At 42.7% G+C, this 23,539-nt stretch overlaps 1 protein-coding gene across 1 annotated transcript in view; it reads left to right on the top strand.

Moving 5' to 3' along the window:
- The window catches only part of nectin3a (nectin cell adhesion molecule 3a), a 71,450-nt gene that overhangs the window by 32,930 nt on the left and 14,981 nt on the right, over positions 1 to 23,539 (top strand). The window contains exons 2-6 of the mRNA XM_024442844.2: positions 5,088 to 5,435; positions 13,897 to 14,081; positions 18,892 to 19,006; positions 22,018 to 22,135; positions 22,383 to 22,534. Coding sequence (XP_024298612.1) covers positions 5,088 to 5,435; positions 13,897 to 14,081; positions 18,892 to 19,006; positions 22,018 to 22,135; positions 22,383 to 22,534 — 918 coding nt within the window. The remainder of the gene's footprint in view (positions 1 to 5,087; positions 5,436 to 13,896; positions 14,082 to 18,891; positions 19,007 to 22,017; positions 22,136 to 22,382; positions 22,535 to 23,539) is intronic.

The following is a 23,539-nucleotide window of genomic DNA, read 5'->3' as shown; positions in this document are numbered from 1 at the left end:
TCTTCTTCTGGTTATTATTATTATTATGATCATCATTATAATAATTTTTAATGTCATTGTCATTAGTAGCCTTAGTATAGCAGCCTTGCATTACCACCATAGATCTCTAGGCCTAAGACCGCATCTTTTTTAGTCTTAATACGTAACTTACTTAGGCCTATATTTCCATACCTACAGTTGGAAGTCAGAAGTTTACATACACCTTAGCCAAATACATTTAAACTCAGTTTTTAACAGTTCCTGACATTTAATCCTAGTAAAAATTCCCTGTCTTAGGTCAGTTAGGATCACCACTTTATTTTAAGAATGTGAAATGTCAATAATAAGTAGAGAGAATGATTTATTTCAGCTTTTATTCCTTTCATCAAGTTCCCAGTGGGTCAGACGTTTACATACACTCAATAAGTATTTGGTAGCATTGCCTTTAAATTGTTTAACTTGGGTCAAACGTTTTGGGTAGCCTTCCACAAGCTTCCCACAATAAGTTGGGTGAATTTTGGCCCATTCCTCCTGACAGAGCTAGTGTAACTTAGTCAGGTTTTGTAGGCCTCCTGGCTCGAACATGCTTTTTCAGTTCTGCCCAAATTTTCTATAGGATTGAGGTCAGGGCTTTGTGATGGCCACTCCAATACCTTGACTTTGTTGTCCTGAAGCCATTTTGCCACAACTTTGGAAGTATGCTTGGGGTCATTGTCCATTTGGAAGACCCATTTGCGACCAAGCTTTAACTTCCTGACTGATATCTTGAGATGTTGCTTCAATATATTTACATGAATTTACCTCCTCATGATGCCATCTAGTTTGTGAAGTGCACCAGTCCCTCCTGCAGCAAAGCACCCCCTCAATATGATGCTGCCACCCCCGTTCTTCACGGTTGGGATGGTGTTCTTCGGCTTGCAAGCCTCCCCTTTTTCCTCCAAACATAACGATGATTATTATGACCAAACAGTTCTATTTTTGTTTCATCAGACCAGAGGACATTGCTACAAAAAGTACTATCTTTGTGCCCATGTGCAGTGGCAAACCGTAGTCTGGCTTTTTTATGGTGGTTTTGGAGCAGTGGCTTCTTCCTTGCTGAGCTGCCTTTCAGGTTATGTCGATATAGGACTCGTTTTACTGTGGATATAGATACTTTTGTAACTGTTTCCTCCAGCATCTTCACGGGGTCCTTTGCTGTTGTTCTGGGATTGATTTGCACATTTTGCACCACAGTATGTTCATCTCTAGGAGGCAGAACGCGTCTCCTTCCTGAGTGGTATGACGGCTGCGTGGTCCCATGGTGTTTATACTTGCATACTATTGTTTGTACAGATGAATGTGGTACCTTCAGGTGTTTGGACATTTCTGGAGGCCTACAATTTATTTTCTGAGATCTTGGCTGATTTCTTTTGATTTTCCCATGATGTCAAGCAAAGAGGAAAGTGTTTGACGGTAGGCCTTGAAAGACATCCACAAGTACACCTCCAATTGACTCAAATTATGTCATTTAGCCTATCAGAAGCTTCTAAAGCCATGACATCATTTTCGGGAATTTTCTGAATGACATAATTTGAATGAGATGAATACCATTCATAAGATGAATGGTAAAGAAGTATTCAGACCCTTTGTTGTGAAACTCAACAATTGAGCTCAGGTGTATCCTGTTTCCATTCATCAACCTTGAGGTGTTTGACAGTGCATTTCAGGGCAAAAACCAAGCCATGAGATCGAAGGAATTGTCCATATGGCTCTGAGACAGATCTGGGGAAGGGTATCAAAAAATGTCTGCAGCATTGAAGGTCTCCAAGAAGACTTTGGCCTCCATCATTCTTAAATGGAAGCGTTTTGAATCACAAAGACTTTTCCTAGAGCTGGCTGCCTGGCCAAACTGAGCAATCGGGGGAGAAGGGCCTTGGTCAGGGAGGTGACCAAGAACCCGATGGTCGCTCTGACATATCTCCAGAGTTCCTCTGTGGAGTTGGGAGAACCTCTGTGGAGATGGACAACCATCTCTGCAGCACTCCACCAACCAGTCCTTTGTGGTAGAGTGGCCAGACGGAAGCCACTCCTCAGTAAAAAGCACACGACAGCCCGCTTAGAGTTTGCCAAAAGGCACCTAAAAGACTATCAGACTATGTGAAACAAAATTCTATGGTCTGATGAAATCAAGATTGAACTCTGTAGCCTGAATGCCATGCCTCACGTCTGGAGGAAACCTGAAGCATGGTGGTAGCAGCATCATGCTGTGGGAATGTTTTTCAGCGGCATGGACTGGGAGACTAGGCAGGATTGAGGTAAATATGAACCGAGCAAAGTACAGAGAGATCCGTGATGAAAACCTGCTCCAGAGTGCTCAGGACCTCAGTCTAGGGCAAGAGTTCACCTTCCAACAGGACAACGACCCTAAGCACACAGCCAATATAACGCATGAGTGGCTTAGGGACAGGTCTCTGAATGTCCTTGAGTGGCCCAGCCAGAGCCCGGACTTGAACCTGATCGAACATCTCTGGAGAGACCTGAAAATAGCTGTGCAGCGATGCTCCCTGTCTAACCTGACAGAGCTTGAAAGGAAGTGCAGAGAAGAATGGGAGAAACTCCCCAAATTCAGGTGTACCAAAGAAGACTTGATGCTGCAATCTTTGCAAAGGATGCTTCAACAAAGTACTGAGTAAAGGGCCTGAATACTTATGTAAGTGTGATATTTCAATTTGTAAATTGTGTGTAGATTTATGAGAAAAAGAATGTGTGAGATCCATTTTAGAATAAGGCTGTAACCTAACAAAGTGTGGAAAAGAGAAGGGGTCTGATATTTTCTGAATGCACTGTATGTTGCAGCTTCAGCAACACAGTTGGATATCACACTACACTGTTGGTGTTCTGTGGTGGTCATTGCAGAAGGGTGGAGAGAGAGCCAAAGGGTTCTAGTCACAGTCACTCGCTGTATTTCTTTTTTAAAACACAGCGCAGTAGGTCTGAGTCGGGCCCGGCACATTCAAATCAATTGCGGTCTGAGTCCCTCTAGTCATTTGTGTGTCTTAATTATTTCATCAAACAGTTTGCTTAAAGCATCAGACAATCTCAGTGCATTTCATTGATTTGAATAAAACACATAGGATGTGTCTATACATGGAAAAATAAACATTTTACTTTCGACATTGGTCAAACATTGGTCGAACATTGGTTCACTTTCGACATTGGTCGAAAGAACAGACGACTCTTGGTTGACCAAGATTTGTTTTTGTCTGGGACAGCCCTAGTATGGGTGTGTGTGGGTGTGCGCACACGTATACATGTGATCCCTGAAATTACAGGGGAGGCAAGGGAGCAGGGAGAGCCTATATTCCCTCTTAGCCAGGATAGCGTAGCTGTGGTTTCCCTCTCATATTCAAGCACCAGCCAGGAGGCCGCTTTTATTAGCTTACTCCACACACATTGGTAGGTGGAAATTTAGATCTCCCAAATATAACTTTAAATTGCGTTAAGAAAACTCAGACCTTACACTGAATGTTTTGAATTGCATTCATGAAGGCTAGTGCAAGATTTACAATGAGGTGTGCCCCCAACAATTCAATATAGACGACAGGGTTGTAAAAGTTCATATGAACTTAATGTTTAAATGTATACAGTATGTGGGTATCAATTACTCATTTGTGTTATTATGTTTAGAGACATTTGACTCTGGTCTTTCTTGGTTGGAATATATTTTGCCCATGATTCTAGGGATTGGACTAACCTGTAATTTAAGATGTATTGCTCAATTTCTTAAATGGTTAGACTAGCTAGTTATTGCAAACATCCAGCACGAGGTGTTAGGCCTATCTCGTAGGAAGTAGGCCTACTGTATAAGCCTTGTCCGAGCCAGAATAGTCCATAGGGCAGGAGGCGCCTACCGGTATCTCCTGTTTCTGTAGCGGGAGGCAGCTTGATGTATAAGTACAACCCCTAGACAGACTAGCTTCCTATCTACTATAAATCAAATTAGCTTACTAGGCTTGTATCATGCAGCTTCTACTTTCCAAGCAAAGGAAAACAAAAAGTAGAGGAACACAATACTGCTGAATCATGTTCGGCTTCATTGCCTCTTTTCCGTCCATTGAAGCAGCTGATTCCCACTGTTTTAAAAAATAAATATGTATTTAACCTTTATTTGACTAGGCAAGTCAGTTCAGAACAAATTCTTATTAACAATGACGACCTACACCGGCCAAACCCGGACGACGCTGGGCCAATTGTGCACTGCTCTATGGGACTCCCAATCACGGCCAGTTGTGATACAGCCTGCCATAATAATGTGCTCACTGCTCATCCTCTCTCCCCATTGGCTTTCTGCGCCTTTACTCAATCAAGCATCTGAACTAGCCAGCCCCCATGAAAAACCCACATTTTACATGTTACAGCAAGCTGAAAATAACTCCCAACATGCATAGACATGAAAGGGCCTTTTAAAAACAGTAAAAAAAAGCATAAAATTGCTTTTTATTTCATCTCCTTCCAGAAAGTTTTTTTTCCTTTATAATGCTTTGACTTTATATGGCAAGGGGCTCTAACAATTAGCAGCAGTGACAGTGAGGACGTCCTGTGGTGAAAAGCGAGGCTGAATGTCTGTTGCTGTGTGTTGCGGAGTGTGTTGCTCATTAGGAGTGAACACACATTGAGGGGTTCCAGACTCAGACACATTTCCCTGATAAACCCCATCATAAAGCTAAAAGCCCATCCGTTGTTACACTGTTGAAATACCACCTTAATATCACAAACACACGGCATGACTAGTTGTTCCAGAAAGAAGTCCGGTCAGCCCATTCCCATGGGAAGAGTAACATCAGGGTGAAGTGATGTGATATAGTAGGTTTCATAATGTAGGCCTACCTCGTCAAGGCAGTTTGGTTTCTATGGTTTGGAAGGGGCTGTCGTTTCTGAATAAAAGTATGAAAGAGGAATAAAAAAAAAGTTGAATAAAAGTTGAAAAGAAGCCCTTGTTGTTTTCCTTTTTGACTGAGGTTCAGTCCTGATGACAGTTTTTCTTTTTATGACTGTTCTCAACATGGATCTCTCCTGTAACTATGTCTATATCTAAGTAACTTTGTCTCTCCCCTTCCCCCTGTCTATAGGTGTGTGCAGTAACGAGGTGCTGGTCCCAGAGAGGGTGAGTGCTGTGCTGGGGAAGAACATTACTCTGGGCTGCAGGGTGGAGGTGGGCACCAACCTCAGCCTCACCCAGAGCTCCTGGGAGCGTCGCCTGCCCTCAGGCACTATCACCCTGGCCGTCTTCAACCCCCAGTTTGGCATCTCCATCTCCCCAGACTACGCCAGACGCCTGTCCTTCCTGAACCCCTCCGTGCACGATGCCACAATCGTCCTGGAAGGCGTGGGATTTCAGGACATCGGGTCTTACACGTGTAAAGTGGCGACGTTCCCACTGGGCAACACGCAGGCATCCACCACCGTCAATATACTAGGTATGTGGAACTCTTAGACTGCTTCAGACCTGGTCAATTGACCTTATTCCCTTTATAGTGCACTAATATTGACCAGGACCTGCATTGGGCTCTAGTCAAAAGTAGTGCACTATAGATGAAATAGGGTGCCATTTTGGATGCTACACCAATGGGCCCTAGTCAAAAGCAGTGCTCTAAATGGGGAATAGGCTGTCATTTGGGATACAGACACTCGGCATCCGCCATAAAGAAACAGTTACTTTTTGTACTGTAGAAGCATATAGCACCAGCTCCATTTTACCTGGATGTCCTTTCTCAGAAAATGTTCTCATTGTCCCCATGAATTATAGGAGGTCAGTTCAGACTTGATAAATATTCATACAGCTAGCCTTATTACTGTAGGAGCCAAATGCCACATAGATTTTACTGACTTAATATAAACAAATCCACACGTAAAGGTTCCAACTCGTATGGACACATTATAAAGTAGCACCTTACTGAGAGTGAACTTTAAGGATTGTTGTGCGGTCAGCATGTGTTTCCACCTCTATAATGGTTGATTGGATTGTGGACGGTGATGAAAGCTGCAGCCAGCCAGGCTTCATGTGTATCTCTCCTGAGACTTCGTCCCAAATAGCACCCTATGCCCTATGTAGTGCACTACTTTTGACTGGTGAAAGTAGTGCACAATATAGGGAATAGGGTGCCATTTGACACTCAGCCTCAGGCAGGCTCTGATGACTAATGAGGGCTACATTAAGTGCTGCTGTGACAGGATGCTGCCTGCCTCGACTCAGTGTCTGGGCCTCCACAGCCTTCCATTAGCCCACATTTACCTTTAGTCTTTCTGTCTCCCAAATGGCATGGTCTTCTCTAGTGCACTGCTTTTGACCAGGGGCCATGGGGAATAGTGTCATTTGGGACGCAACTTGGCTCCCACCTGCCTTCTTTTACTCTGTGTTGTTTATTGGGGGTGTTTTATTTCTTACCACTGTGAGTGGGTACACTCCTCTTCTGAGAATAATCACTGATATAAAAACAAAAAGCTCATAGCTTCCCTTTCAACAACGGTTGTAAGAATGTAATAGTCTGGGACAGATTTGAATCTTATAAGAGGAGTGCAGTGTACATTCAGGTAATGAACCCCACCCCCATTCTCTCTTTCTCGTTCTGTCTCTCTCTCCCACCCCCTTCCTCCTAACCTTACAAAAGGCAAAGGGTTACATTTTAATGGTAGGAGGAGCTTTGCTACTTGAGCCTCAAGCCCCCACCTGTAAACAATGGCAAAGGAATAATACACCACCACCGAAACTCTGAGAATTAGAATGACCTTTTGTTTGGGATTGTTATTGCTGACAAGGAAGTGAGAAACCTTATGCAGTTTTCTAAGAGACTGAGTTTCTGCTAAGACTTAAAAGAGAAAACAAGACAACACTTAAAAAAGCTGCATTAATGAAGATGTCAAGTGATGATACTAGGCCTGACATTGCGGCAAACTCCACAGTCTGGCCCAGTCCCACTTTAACTTTCTGAGTTATTGTATCATCAAACCATAAGCGGTCTTCTACTTAGGCACAGATCTCTCTGTATGACTCACTGATAGCCATGTTTTACTGTCCATGACATGCATTTGATGTGGAGCAATAACATCTTCTCTTTTCAGCTGAGTCATAAAAACTCAAAAGAACATAACCTCGCAGCAGTGCAGTGCCATGGCAAGACTTGTTCAATTGTTGAGGGTCAAATTAAATTTGTATGTTTTATTGTTAGAAGTTGTTTCATTAGATAATCAAAATATCCATTCTCTATGATTTACTTGATCATCCAATGAGCCCCATAAATGCAGAGATTGGTGATAATTGTAATTATTTTTAAGTGTACTGATTGATATATCAAAACTGTGGAGATACTGCATGGTTTGACCACTGGCCTTACAGTTGAACTGTAGTCCTGGTTGGCTGGCTTTGTCAGCCTTTACTATTCAGTTCAACCAAAAATAATTTGCAGCATTTTCATTTATTTTCTGCATTTCCTGCACTAATTTGACATAATTTCCACACTTCCATGTAGGGCTCCACGATATGGGCAAACAATCTAGTCCTTAATTTTCAGTGAACTGTTGAAATCATGAAAATAGAATGGATTATTCTAATTCTATAGTTATAATATAGTAGTGGGCACTTTGAATAGTGTTGTTTGACATGATAATGAATGAAAATGCCAGGGAGGAGTTATTGTGACAGGGTAGAAACCTACATTTAATGTTTTCTCTTAGCTTCTCCATGCAGCCCAAAGTGGGTGGTAAACTCAATGTAAAGAAAATGTTATTGCACGTCCCCCTGATTTGGTTACAGCAACTTCATGTAGCTAACATATTGTAACGAACCTGTGTTTATAAGCGCGGAAATCGACTCTGCCACACGAGCATGCTTTTGCGGCACAGTCGATCTCGGGCTCGAAGGTCAAGGGTTCAAGACCAGCTCCCTGCTGTTTCATTACAATATTCATGCTTTGCGTATTCCTCTTTGATTTATAAAATCAAATCAAATATTATTGGTCACATACACATGGTTACACATGGTTAGCAGGTGGTGAAGAAGGAGCCTTCTTTACCAAACTGTGTTGGTGGACCATTTGCTGCACAAACAACAAGCTGATTTAGGTCTACACCATCACCGGTATTATCAGCCTGTATCACTACTTATGTTTGCTCTGACTCATTACATTTATTAGCTAGCTAAACAACTAACTAGCGATTAGCATTAGTGGCTAACAAGATTTCTGCCCAACTTGCATAGAAAATACAATCTAGCTGTTTGCATATGTAAGAAACACAAACGAATAGTGTAATTATATAACGCTAGTGGATTTATATTAAGAAGCAAAGTGAAAACTGCATTGTTTTCTTCAACTTTGTTGCATGTGCTGCATTGACCATTCAGACTGAATGCAAGTATCTGTCTCGTGTTCCAGGAACAACAAATGCGCTCCTTGAGTGACGGGGCGGGGCTAAGTCTGTGTGAAAAGCGGCATGGAGAGAGTGGAGAGAGATGACTCAAGAAGCGAAGTAAACTATAAAAATCGATGTTATACACTGTATCACATTTAACAAACCAAAACATTCAAATACCGTTATAGAAGGTAAAGTAAAAACCCAAACTGGATCGTGCATCAATACCAGTTGTCAGGCTGGTAGGTGTAACTGGTGTAGAAAGTCAGGCGCAGGAGAGCAGAGATGAGTGAAACAACGCACTTTACTCGACAGCACAAAGTAAACCATTTACAAAGTGCTAAAAGAACGGTTACCACAAAAATATGGGTGATAAACAGCACCCGGTACAAACCAGCAAGAACATACCGACCTGAACAAAATACAGTGCCTTGCGAAAGTATTCGGCCCCCTTGAACTTTGCGACCTTTTGCCACATTTCAGGCTTCAAACATAAAGATATAAAACTGTATTTTTTTGTGAAGAATCAACAACAAGTGGGACACAATCATGAAGTGGAACGACATTTATTGGATATTTCAAACTTTTTTAACAAATCAAAAACTGAAAAATTGGGCGTGCAAAATTATTCAGCCCCCTTAAGTTAATACTTTGTAGCGCCACCTTTTGCTGCGATTACAGCTATAAGTCGCTTGGGGTATGTCTCTATCAGTTTTGCACATCGAGAGACTGAAATTTTTTCCCATTCCTCCTTGCAAAACAGCTCGAGCTCAGTGAGGTTGGATGGAGAGCATTTGTGAACAGCAGTTTTCAGTTCTTTCCACAGATTCTCGATTGGATTCAGGTCTGGACTTTGACTTGGCCATTCTAACACCTGGATATGTTTATTTTTGAACCATTCCATTGTAGATTTTGCTTTATGTTTTGGATCATTGTCTTGTTGGAAGACAAATCTCCATCCTAGTCTCAGGTATTTTGCAGACTCCATCAGGTTTTCTTCCAGAATGGTCCTGTATTTGGCTCCATCCATCTTCCCATCAATTTTAACCATCTTCCCTGTCCCTGCTGAAGAAAAGCAGGCCCAAACCATGATGCTGCCACCACCATGTTTGACAGTGGGGATGGTGTGTTCAGGGTGATGAGCTGTGTTGCTTTTACGCCAAACATAACGTTTTGCATTGTTGCCAAAAAGTTCAATTTTGGTTTCATCTGACCAGAGCACCTTCTTCCACATGTTTGGTGTGTCTCCCAGGTGGCTTGTGGCAAACTTTAAACAACACTTTTTATGGATATCTTTAAGAAATGGCTTTCTTCTTGCCACTCTTCCATAAAGGCCAGATTTGTGCAATATACGACTGATTGTTGTCCTATGGACAGAGTCTCCCACCTCAGCTGTAGATCTCTGCAGTTCATCCAGAGTGATCATGGGCCTCTTGGCTGCATCTCTGATCAGTCTTCTCCTTGTATGAGCTGAAAGTTTAGAGGGACGGCCAGGTCTTGGTAAATTTGCAGTGGTCTGATACTCCTTCCATTTCAATATTATCGCTTGCACAGTGCTCCTTGGGATGTTTAAAGCTTGGGAAATCTTTTTGTATCCAAATCCGGCTTTAAACTTCTTCACAACAGTATCTCGGACCTGCCTGGTGTGTTCCTTGTTCTTCATGATGCTCTCTGCACTTTTAATGGACCTCTGAGACTATCACAGTGCAGGTGCATTTATACGGAGACTTGATTACACACAAGTGGATTGTATTTATCATCATTAGTCATTTAGGTCAACTCACTGAACTTCTGGAGAGAGTTTGCTGCACTGAAAGTAAAGGGGCTGAATAATTTTGCACGCCCAATTTTTCAGTTTTTGATTTGTTAAAAAAGTTTGAAATATCCAATAAATGTCGTTCCACTTCATGATTGTGTCCCACTTGTTGTTGATTCTTCACAAAAAAATACAGTTTTATATCTTTATGTTTGAAGCCTGAAATGTGGCAAAAGGTCGCAAAGTTCAAGGGGGCCGAATACTTTCGCAAGGCACTGTAACAATCACACACAAAGACATGGGGGAAACAGAGGGTTAAATACATGACCAGTAATTGGGAAATGAAAACCAGGTGTGTGGAAAAACGAGACAAAACAAATGGAAAAATGACAAATGGATCGGCAATGGCTAGAAGACCGGTGACGTCGACCGCCGAACACCACCCGAACAAGGAGAGGCATCAACTTCGGCCGAAGTCGTGACGCCAGTATATCGTAAAATAAGGTATACCGCCCAGCCCTACACGTTCATGGGAGCATAGCGGTACTGGGCAGTGCGTGGGTGAGACAGGGCCAACACGGCTCCTAATGCCCACTCTCTGCCTGTCTGACGGAAAATCATTACCCTCTGCACTCAACAAGATAGATCTGAACCACCCCCTCCTGACAGCCTCTCCAAATTAGCACGTACCTCTGATTTGGTTACACTGGCGGGAAGGGGATAAGGGGGTGGGCTATGGGGTGCCATGATGCCCCCTTAACACAACAGAGCTACTGTGCACGGTCAGTCAGTGGGGTGGGGAGGGGGGAGTGTTAATTAGATGAGGGTGTGGGGCACAATATGAGCAGGTTGATTGAGATGGCTGCATGATGCTTGGGCGTAGGAAACAGGTATATTTTTAGAAGAGGGAGTCTCTGGGGTGTCGTTCCACTGTGAGGAGGGGTACGGCAGATGTCTGGGGGCGATGGCCTTGTCTGGAGGATCTGTATGTGTGCCCCACATGCCACACTGTCACTGTGAAATGAAGTCCAGCAGCTGTTAGTGCCGTGCCCTCTGCAAGGAGAGAAGGAGACCATGGACAGAGAGAAAGAGAGGGGGAAGGAGAAATGGACATGGCAAAGAGAGAGAGAGCAGAGTAGGGGAGATTCAGTAGCCTGACAACTGACACTAAATGTTTCTGCTGCTCTGTCATTCACTACAAACTTTAGTCTGAGACTACCGTCATTGAAGTTGTTTGTGGTGACAAGGGGCAGGAGGGGCGTTGTACAAAATAAAGTTGTCTCTAACCAATCGGAGTATCAAAGCCAATGCCAAATTTTCAAACCACTGCTTTACCCACGTGTGTTCTGGCTCTGGCCCAACCCATTGGTTTCTGGACCAATCAGACTGTCCCAAACGTGTTTGCGTTCGGTGAAAGGTCGGGGAGGTGCTCAGATCCAGACTCCTTGCAAAGAACAAACTAACATCATTGGGTGTGGCTTAGCGGTTGGCCGGAGCAAGGAATCTGGGTAGCCAGGCAAGAGATTCAGATGAGTAATGATGGAAAAGAAAGGCAGCCTAACAGCTCCTTGAATCATAGATCTAAACACTAGAGCCAATTTGTGAAGTGGAGTAGTGCTTTCTAGCCTCTCTCCTGAACCTGTGGAATTGTGCTAATGAAATTCCACAAAATACACAACATGCACAGCATCAGATTAGCAAAAAAATTGAATTGCACATTATCCAAACAGGTTGACGCATGAAAGCCTTTAGCCTAGCGTATTTACTTCACACAAAGTTGCCATAAATTCAAAGCACACGCATAATTGGCATTGCTGGACTGCAGACGCGAACGCAGTTAATAAACCCTATAGGAAACGCCTACAGTATATCCTATAAAATAATTTGTGTCTCTTTGAGCAGTGATTGTGACTCTTCAGACAGTCACAAATTTAGTAGGCCTAGGCACATTTCACTACATAGGCATCTCTGTCACAGACATGAAGCCTGTTAACAATTCAGAGGCATGAGGGAAATTTCTATCTTCTCCTGTCCTAGAGCCTAGGCTATTTTCCTATCTAGTCCCAATCCTACGGAGAAATCCTGACTCCTGTCTCGCATGAAAATTCATAACTTTATTCTGTAGGTTGCATTATCAAAGCACTTCTTTCTCCTATGCATGTCAAAATACCGCTATAATGTTTCCCCCTCTTCTCTGCGCAGTCTCGTACTTGCTAGCCAAGTGAGCGCTTCGGTAGAGAATGTGTTATCAACAAACGATATGAGAGTAGATATCGATATTTTAGAACAAGAGTTGGTCCCTGTTAAGATACGTACCTTGATATTGAACATATTTCCACTCTTCATCTCCCCGTTATTCATGAGCTGATCTGCTATCTGTATAATCATCAACTAGATTTTGCCAAATATAGGAGATATTCCGTCATTCGTTAAAAGGAGGTTATCTAGCAAGTTTAGCAACTTCGGTCATTTTACTTTTTTTTGACTACTGTCACAAAGTTTGTATGATTCAACAACGCTATACTCTGGGTGTGCTCTGTGAAATGCGCTGAATTAATTGAGGAACATGAAAACGCTCTGAATTTATGGACGGCCTGTTTTGCAATTCACAACAATGTCATTGCTGATCAAAGACAGTTACTAAATTTGCTCTTATTTGAGGAGAACCTGGGCGTACTGACCATATCTTGGTTTTAAACCTTTTAAATGGGCACTTCTGATTTTTGCGGTATTTCTTTGCGGTATTTCCTTGGACTCTCGGGATAAATATGAATTATTCTTATCTTTAGTATTATGTCTGTCGGTGCACTAGAACAGTGAGAGTAGTGGTCTGTGAAACAGGTAGAGTGTTATGTTACAGCGGTCACTGTCCGTTCACATGGATCTGTTTATGCTTCTCTATTGAGAGAAATCTGTGTCACGACTGATGTCTCAACCCACAGTAACTCAGCATCCTCACAGGAAGCCGGTGTAACATAACCCTAGCTCTAAAGCACTGAATAGCAGCACACATTAACAGCAACCCAACTCCCCAGTTCAGGACTGGACACCACACAATGAAACACAGACACACACAACAGCACAGAGTATTATGTCTGACATTGCTCTGTGTTAAACTGTTTTTCTAAGTCATTATGAACCGTATTAGCAAGCCATGAGTAGTAGGAGCAGTTTGAAAGTACAGCATTTACAACACAAAATCCATTGTTTTGGTTTAGGAGGAAGGGAATATAATTCAAACAGCTTCATGGAGATGCTCCAAAAGTCACTAATATAAATGTCTTGGTCGATGCTGCACAGTAATTTTCCTTTCATAAACACAGAAACATGTCTCACAGACGTCTCCATCTCCAGCAAAATAACAATAAAAAGAGTTGAGTTCCCTCCAAAGTGCTCCTATAGTATCAGATTGCTTGGCTCATCAATTTTTAATAGATATCTGTGAAATGCAGGAAATCAATCTACTGTGTCTGGCAGCAGAGTGTATGAGTGTCCCGTGGCCACTTCCTCCTCTCTGTCCATATCCCCGTCCCTGTTTTATGATGCACATTATTTATTCATCTTCCATATACAAAATATCAATACTCATTTTGTAATCTATTCTGTTTTGTCATCTCTCCGCGAGCCCCTTTTCCTCTCTCTCCCACTCCATCTCTCTCTCTTTCTCTCTCTCTCAATGTTTTTTGTCTGTATGTACAGTATATTTTCTATGCCGCTAAATGAATTGCCTCATTGGGAACATTATAGTTTTATAATCTTATCTCTCTCTCCCCTAGTGGAGCCCAAGGTCTACGTCTCCGCCGGCTCTACGGCCCTGGTGGATGGTGGTAATGAATCAGTGGCAGCGACCTGCATAGCAGAGCGTGGCCGGCCTGCAGCCGAGGTGTCCTGGGAGACTGAGCTCTTTGGCCGCTCTGAGGTCCAGACGCAGGATGAGCCCAACGGCACCTCCACCACGCAGGTACAAACAGAACAGAGCTACTGCTTTGACATTACACCACAGTACCGTGTTTCAAACTGCAACTTATTCCCTACATAGTGCACTACTTTTGACGAAGGCCAGTTTTTGTCAGTTTTGCCCTGGTCAAAAGTAGTGCAAAATATAAAGGGAATAGGGTGCCATTTGGGACACAGGCATGGTCTCACACACAATCAACCTCCTCATGGGGTGTATGTACAGTACCAGTCAAAGGTTTGGACAAACCTACTCTTTCCAGAGTTTTTGCTACATTTTAGAATAATAGTGAAGACATCATAACTATGAAATAACACTTAAAATAACACGCTCAAATAAGCAAAGCAAAACAACAGTCTATCATTACTTTAACATTGTATAGTCTTAACAATCTGTATACTCCCCTACAACCAAAGAAAAACAGCTTCATTGAATTTTAAACCCCAAATCTATTTTGCATGAAGAAACAACCTGTCATTCATCACAAACTTTGTGAATATCTGGGTTTTCCCTCTTCACAATGCAGAAAGACTGCATTTAATCAGTGGACACCACTCGTTTTTATTACAACACACCTGTCATAATTGTTTTCTTTACTAAAGTAGAGGTTTATTATTATTATTGCTAAAGGTACTGCGTAGGTGTAAACACACTTTTTTTAGCAAGAGATAGCACTTGTATAGCCTAAGAAAGTAGCAGAAATGTGCAGAAAGTAGTTTTGAATGCATTTTATTGAAGGGAAATAATAACAGTCTTGAACTTTTTTTGTCAATATAGTGATATATTCTTATATACTGTACAATGAGGAATTCAACTACAAAATACTAGTCTTCTCCCATTTTTTACCCATTACCCCCACCCACAAAGTGTATAAACAACAACAATAAATACAAATAAGATAATAGATACAAAACAAAAACGTGAAGAACATAAATCAATAAACTCTAATTAGCACTTGTAGGTCAGTATGCAAGTGTGTGTGCATGGACTTTGCAGGTGTATTTCTCACATGTGCAGGACATAGTATTTGTTTTACAGTTGTCGTGTCTTTGGCGTCATTAAACTGAAGATGAATCTTTATCAAATGACTCTCTGTAATTATTATTACGCGATTAAACTGATTAATCATGTAACTGTAATTGACTCAAGGAAAATATTCAGATTACAAAGTTATAATTTTCCTAATATAACTTTTCATATATTTTCATATCTGATCAATAGTCTTCTGATTAATTAATTCTTCTTTACCTCATGTTAGTCTCATTCCAAACGTCGTAAAACGAACCCAGTCTTCACTATGAGTCATCCATACATCAATTGTCTTAAATCATTTATTTATTAACTAACTAAACAATCACAGAAGTGCACACACAAACAAACAAAGTAAATATGGTTACAAGAAATGATGTTGAAAAGTTTGTTTCTGTTGGAGAGTTTGTCCGCCCTCTCTGTCGTGGTTAGAATGGAGTGACAGTCATTCATGTCGTTATGGATAGATGTTTCGGTGGTTGTCGGTCTTCGCGTTCAATGATACCGAATTCCTAGCTGCAGACTAGTAATTAACATCAAAGACTTGATCTTATTCTGTCGGTATCGATAGTCTAAGAGTTTAACCACGTGGTATGGTTAAAAGATTCAGCCATCTACTCAAACATTGGCCCTCTCGTTATCGAGGTAAGCTGGTCTGCAACCTTTGTCCTCTTGTAATTGAGGGAAACATGGTCTGTTGAGAAATTCTCAAAGTCGGGGATTTATTCGGGAGAACAGAAAAGGGCTGTCTCATGACGCCAGGTCCGAACTGGGCTCATGGGCGGTCCTCTGATTTAGTTAAACTCAAAAGGGAATTGGAGTTTCCTTCATTTAACAGTCCAAAATCACATTACACAATTTTACAAACAGTATCATCTTCACTCATTCATCTTATACAACAATTAGATATAAACCTCATATCTGAGGCTATTATATAAACAGCGTTATGGTAATGTGGCCGTATTGTCTCCCATGAGTGTCACAAAATTGTACCAAACGGACCAGTTCATAGCTGGATTCTTCACTGATCTTTTATACCTTCTCCAGAACACAAATGTTGTTCGGACCTCAAGTTCTGTGACTTGGAAGAAATTCCTTTGTTCTCTTTGAAAATTCACTCTGTCTCTATACTGTGGCCATGAGGAGATATCATCTCCTCCAGGAATTTACGACCTCTCTCTGACCACAGCAGCCTGGGTATAGGAGACAGGGAGAGGGGGATGGGGCGTGCTGTACCCAAAGAGGGCAACATCATGACACCGTCATTCTTTGGGGGGGAAGAATTGGCATCTCCTCCTCTTGCCTGCCCCAGCTGCAGCCTCAGGTGGATCAGGACAAGAGTCAGCCCCCTGAACAGCTTTCACAAGCACTGCAGAGGCTGCTGTGCGGGGGAGGCGCTCCCTTTGAATGTGTGGGGTTTCAAGTGACTTTCCCAGCTGCTCCAGGAACACCCTCCTCTTGTTCCGCTTATCAGGCATCCAGGTAGGGTTAATCTTGTTCAATATCACAAAGGTATTTACACATCAATGATGTTATGGAAGATGACCAGGGGCCAGCGGGCAGTCATCCTCCTGCAGCTGTAAGTTCCAATCACCTTGTCCAGGTTGTCCACGCCTCCTTTGTTGTGGTTGTAGTCCAGGATGATGGCTGGCTTCCTTTCCTCACGATCACTGATCTCAGCCGTTTTGTGCAGTGTGCTCAGGAGGACCACATTGGGAGGTAAGAAACTAGAGTGGTGGTGGGGTTGAAGGCAATCTTTGATGAGAAGGCCTCTCTCCCCCTTGTTGCTAGGAGTGCAGGGGGGAGCTCAGGATTGTTCTTTCTAACCATGGTGATCTTCCCCTTCAGGAGCTGCTGGCTGAGCTCATAAGAGGTGAAGAAATTGTTACACGTGACATTGTGCCCCCTCAGTTCATCTGTCACATCAAGCACAACCCGCATTCCCTGGTTCTTCTCCAGGCCTCCACTGGTCAGCTTCCCTGTGTAGACTTGCATCTTCCAAGGGTAGCTGGATTGTGCATCACAGGCCACCCATATCTTGATGCCATACTTTGCTGGCTTTCTGGGCATATACTGCCGGAAAAGACAGCGACCTTTTGACAAAAGAGATTACTATCAGTAATTAGTGTCAGTGTCACAGAAAACAATCACATAAATAAATGATATTACAGCAATACATAATACAATTAACAGTGAAAACCACTTACATAGCAGATATGAAAAAATGTTTTACCTCTGAATGGAACCAGTTGCTCATCCACTGTTACTTCAGGCCCAGGGTTGTAGAGGTATGGCCGATGCTCCACCCACTTCTCCCAGACCTCTCTTATGGCCACCAGTTTGCCTCTCACATGTCTTGCAGGTCTTGACTCACGGGTATCAAATCATAGCATTCTTGAGAAAGTGTGGTAGACTTTCAGTGGCATCGTGGAATAGAAAATTCCCCTTCCACTCTCTGCATCCCAGAGACTACATGTAGCCTCGGGACCTATGCACACCCGCCAAGATTAGCAGCCCTATGTAGGCACGCAGGTCAATCTCATTCATCCTTTTCCAGTTGTCTCCAGGATGAATTTTTCAATGGCTGGTGTGATGAACATGTAGAATGTTGAGGCGATGTCCTGGGCATGGGCAACTGCATGTCTTGTGGGCCTTGGGGTCATTCTTATGACATGTTGTGCCGCCATCCTGCCCTGGTTGTCATATGGTGACAAGGACCATGTTATTTTGCTGTTCTTTGACAAAAATGTCTCTCTTTCAGCTTGGGGGATTTTTCTTCTTCTGAAGATGATGCATCGTGCTCTGGGTTGTATTCTTCCCCATCGTCTTCTTTAGATACCTCCTCCTCTTCTAAATCATTGTTCTCTTGTTCCACCTGGACAAAAAAAATTAACACTCTAGGAAACATCATCAACTTTTAAGTTGAAAAATTATCATTTAAGGGGTTTTCTCTTAAGACCCTTAAGACAACACAAGGGTTAAGACATGAAGGTCAGTCAATGCGGAACATTTCAAGAACTTTAAAAGTTTCAAGTGCCGTCGCAAAAATCATCAAGCTCTATGATGAAATTGGCTCTCATGAGGACCGCCACAGGAAAGGAAGATCCAGAGTTACCTCTGCTGCAGAGGATAAGTTCATGAGTTACCAGCCTCAGAAATTGCAGTCAAAATAAATGCTTCACAGAGTTCAAGTAAAATACACATCTCAACATCTCAGAGGAGACTGTATAAGTCCGGCCTTCATGGTCAAATTGCTACAAAGAAACCACTAATAAAGGACACCAATATGAAGAGGAGACTTGCTTGGGCCAAGAAACACAAACAATGGACATTAGACCAGTGGAAATATGTCCATTGGTCTGAAGAGTCCAAATTTTAGATTTTTGGTCCCAATCGCCATGTCTTTCTGAGACGCAGAGTAGGTGAACGGATGATCTCCCCTTGTGTGATTCCCACCATGGAACATGGAGGAGGAGGTGTGATGGTGCTTCCCTGGTGACAGGGTGGCTACTTTGAAGAATCTAAAATATATTTTGATTTGTTTAACACCTTTTTGGTTACTACATGATTCCATATGTATTGTTTCATAGTTTTGACGTCTTCACTATTATTATACAATGTAGAAAATAGTGAAAATAAAGAAAAACCCTTGAATGAGTAAGTGTGTCCAAACTTTTGACTGGTACTGTATATAGATCATGAAGCAGGCATGCAAAGCTCACACAAACACTCTTTAAACATGCTTAAATATTTACACGTCTAACAACATGTCGCCTCCACCACCCAGGTGCGCTACGTGTTGGAGCCACGGAGACACTCCCAGGGCCACACGCTTACCTGCGTGGTGCGCCACCCGGCCCTGCAGACTGAGTTCAGGATACCCTACGTGCTCAATGTGCAGTGTGAGTGTTTTACATTTCTTTTATTTAACCTTTATTTAACTAGGCAAGTCAGTTGAGAACAAATGTGTATTTACAATGACGGTGTTTGGGGGGACCAGGCGGACAGGGCAGCAGAGCAGTAGGGTCATTGAAATGGAACAATTAGATCATCTTTTACGTGATTAGTACAGTGCATTCGGAAAGTATTCAGACCCCTTGACTTTTTCCACATTTTGTTACCGTTACAGCCTTATTCTAAAATTGATTAAAAAATGTTCCTCATCAATCTACACACAATACCCCATAATGACAAAGTGAAAAAATGTTTTTAGAAATTTTAGCAAATGTATTAAAAATCAAAAACAGAACTACCTTATTTACATAAGTATTATCAGACCCTTTGCAATGAGACTCGAAAGTGAGCTCAGGTGCATCTTGTTTCCGTTGATCATCCTTGATATGTTTCTACAACTTAATTGGAGTTCACCTGTGGTAAGTTCAATTGACTGGACATGATTTGGAAAGGCACACACCTGTCTATATAAGGTCCCACAGTTCATAGTGCATGTCAGAGCAAAAACCAAGCCATGAGGTCGAAGGAATTGTCTGTAGATCCGAGACAAGATTGTGTCGAGGCACAGATCTGGGGTAGTATGCCAAAACATTTCTGCAGTGTTGAAGGTCCCAAAGAAGACAGTGGCCTGCATCATTCTTAAATGGATGACGTTTGGAACCACCAAGACTCTTCTTAGAGCTGGCTGCTTGGCCAAACTGAGCAATCGGGGGGAGAAGGGCCTTGGTCAGGGATGTGACCAAGAACCCGATGGTCACTCTGACAGATCGCCAGAGTTCCTCTGTGGAGGCACATGACAGCCAGCTTGCAGTTTGCCAAAAGGCGCCTAAAGGACTCAGACCATGAGAAACAAGATTCTCTGGTCTGTTGAAACCAGGATTGAACTCTTTGGCCTGAATACCAAGCGTCATGTCTGGAGGAAACCTGGCACCATCCCTAATGTGAAGGATGGTGGTGGCAGCATCATGCTGTAGGGATGTTTTTCAGTGGCAGGGACTGGGAGATTGGTCAGGATTGAGGAAAAGATGAACAGAGTAAAGTACAGAGAGATCTTTGATGAAAACCTGCTCCAGGAACTCAAAGGCTGTGGCGAAGGTTCACCTTCCAACAGGACAACAAACCTAAACACACAGCCAAGACAATGCATGAGTGGCTTCGGGAAAAGCCTCTGAATGTCCTTGAGTGGCCCAGCCAGAGCCCGGACTTGAACCCGATCTCATATCTCTGGAGAGACCTGAAAATAACTGTGCAGCGACACTCTTGAGAGGATCTGCAGAGAAGAAAGGGAGAAACTCCCCAAATACAGGTGTGCCAAGCTTGTAGCGTCATACCCAAGAAGACTCGAGTCTGTAATCGCCGCCAAAGGTGCTTAAGTAAATGTGTTATTTTATTATTTATTTTTTTATATACATTTACAAAAATGTCTGAACATGTTTTTCCCTTGTCATTATGGGGTATTGTGTGTCGATGAGGGTTTAAAAAAAAAAAAAAAACATTTTTAGAACAAGGCTGTAACGTATCAAAATGTGGAAAAAGTCAAGGGGTGTGAATTCTTTCTGAATGCACTGTATATAGAGCTGTGTGCCACTATGACAAGGAGAGGGGAAGCTCGCTATCTTTGTGTTCTGTTTGAGAGGGGTTGCTGTGCTAATAGGTAGGCTTTATGGTAGATGGTTTGTCTTGTCTCAGATACAGCTGCTGCTCATATTTCAGCATGCGCTCTCTGACTACATAAAGATTTAGACAACTGCCACATGTATCAGTGAAGGGCTGCTGTCTGTATCTGATCTATAATCTATAAGTCATGTCAATAGCCTGTTTTACAGTGCAGTATGCTCAGAGACCAGACCGACTCCCCATCTTCCCTCGTTTCCTCATAAAAGGGCCATTAAAGAGTAATCTTAATTTTATAGTCATTGATGCATGCTTCCTTGGCAACCTGAACTGATGAATAGTGTATAGTATCTGTTTGGACTATGTGAGTGCAGGTTAATGAAGGTGTTTTATGAAATATTGATCAAGCCTCAGCAGCAGCAGGGGGAAGAGAGGTGGTGGGAGGTGGGTGCAGAAGGGGGGAGATGCAGAAAGGCGAGGTTAATACAGGAAGAGAAAGGCTTTGGAACTCAATAAATCATGTCAAATGCAGAGGCAGGGGATTTTAAGTGCCAAAGAAGCACAATTTCTCCACAAACAAAGTGCAAAGGTCAACATGACGCATTCATAACGTCTTGTTCCCTGCCCGGCTTTGTACTGTAATACATTCTGCCTGCTCACTCTTCAAAAGTCAAAAGGGGAAAATTGGATACCAGAGTCATTGTTTACTACATGTATTACAGTACAGTCAGTGGCATCTGTAATACCTCTGGTAGGCTTCTCTCTGTTCTGTTTGTTTCTGGTGGTGAGCTGCTGGAGAGAGTGGATTTATTACCCCTACATCTCCTCACTCTGACCTGTCTGATGTAGCCCTACATCTCCTCACTCTGACCTGTCTGATGTAGCCCTACATCTCCCTCTCTCTCTCTCTCTCTCTCTCTCTCTCTCTCTCTCTCTCTCTCTCTCTCTCTCTCTCTCTCTCTCTCTCTCTCTCTCTCTCTCTCTCTCTCTCTCTCTCTCAACCCCTGTGCTGTAGAATCCTTTGCCTCTGCTTTTTCATTTTGATTATCAGTTTTTTTGTTCTTATATTGCTTGCTTTTTCCCCCTGGGGCAAAAGCTAATTTGTCATCGCTGTACTACAAGGGAGCACATTGGCCATTGTGTACAATGCTTTATTATTATTTTTTATTTTTTATGAATCTCTTGTTTTGTATAGAACAAATATTCTTGGTCAGTTGTGTTATTAAAGGATCCTGATCATAGTGTATCATACAATAGGCCTACATGGTATGTACCCTAGTCTACTTTATTACAAAGTAGCTAAGTAACAAATAATAATTATAATAAGATTGTGCTTCTTTTCCAGTTGCTCCTGAGGTGACGGTGGTAGGATATGACCAGAACTGGTTTGTTGGTCAGGACAATGTGAAGCTGGACTGTGGAGCCAAAGCCAACCCACCTGCCCACCACTTCTCCTGGACCAGGTCAGGGTCCTCTAGCTAGCAGCTTACCCACCCACTACACCCCACAACATGCCATACACTGGCCGCGTCACAAATAGCACCCCATTCCCTATGTAGTTTGCTACTTTTGACCAGGGCACATAGTAGTGCACTATAATGAGAATAGGGTGTCATTTCGGACGTACCACTACTGTGATCATTGCTGGCTAGTAATATCCAGCAATGTTTGTGTATCCCTGTGTTTATATATGATCTCCTTTCTTAACAGGTTGGATGGGCCGATGCCTGACGGGGTGGATATAGTGAACAACACTTTTACTTTCACTCGTCCTCTGGAGAGAAATGACTCTGGACTGTACAGGTGTGAGGTGTCCAATGACATCGGTCCACGCGGTCAGGACGTTCATGTCTGGATACAAGGTGAGAAAGTACGGCCTTGGTTAAACCCTTCAGGCCCACTATGAGATAAAACAGGGCCTGTCTCCATTTGCACACATTCCAGACACCAGAGGAGAAAAGAGTAACATAAACACACAGTATTGGCACCAAAGGTTAAAATTGTTGTGGTTTTGGCAACATTAGATATCTGTGATATCATTAGAGAGTGGGTGTTTCACCCTGTTTGTTTTTAGGAACACAGTGTGCACTAATATGCAACTATATGCCTACTTGTCAATGGGAGCACAGTGTGCAGCAATTTGCCCTTTTTTGTTTCTCTTGTTTGTTGTCAACGGTAATTTTTCAGGGATGGACACGATGAATAACACACAGATACAGTAACAGACGCTCCCCGTAAAAGGGGATGTGTGCTCCATGCTCTGCTGTAAGAGCTGCATGTTGTTTCCGTTCACTCATCAAGAGATGACTAATGATATTTACTTTAATTGAATACACATTAATTCATGACTGACTTGCAAAACAGACAGAGGACACCCCCCCAAAAAAGCTCTATAAACATTGTTTTTCTAAATTTGTCCTCACAACAATACCAGGCTGTTCTGATGCAAGCGAGCACTGCTTGTAGAACACACAGCCAGCAGCTTCCCCATCCCCGCTCCCTGTCCTCTTGTCTCCCTCCTCCACCTCTCAGCACATATGAAAGCTGCAGGCTAAGGTTAAATCTAGACTTGGTTTCCTCTATCGTAATCGCTCCTCTTTCACCCCAGCTGCCAAACTAACCCTGATTCAGATTACCATCCTACCCATGCTAGATTACAGAGACATAATTTATAGATTGGCATGTAAGGGTGCACTCGAGCGGCTAGTTGTTCTTCACCATTCGGCCATCAGATTTGCCACCAATGATCCTTATAGGAAACATCACTGCACTCTATACTCCTCTGTAAACTGGTCATCTCTGTATACCTGTCGCAAGACCCACTGGTTGATGCTTATTTATAAAACCTTCTTAGGCCTCACTTCCCC

The sequence above is a fragment of the Oncorhynchus tshawytscha genome, linkage group LG13, assembly GCF_018296145.1.
Source record: "Oncorhynchus tshawytscha isolate Ot180627B linkage group LG13, Otsh_v2.0, whole genome shotgun sequence".
Taxonomy (NCBI): Eukaryota; Metazoa; Chordata; class Actinopteri; order Salmoniformes; family Salmonidae; genus Oncorhynchus; species Oncorhynchus tshawytscha.
This window is presented reverse-complemented; position numbering and strand designations above follow the sequence as displayed.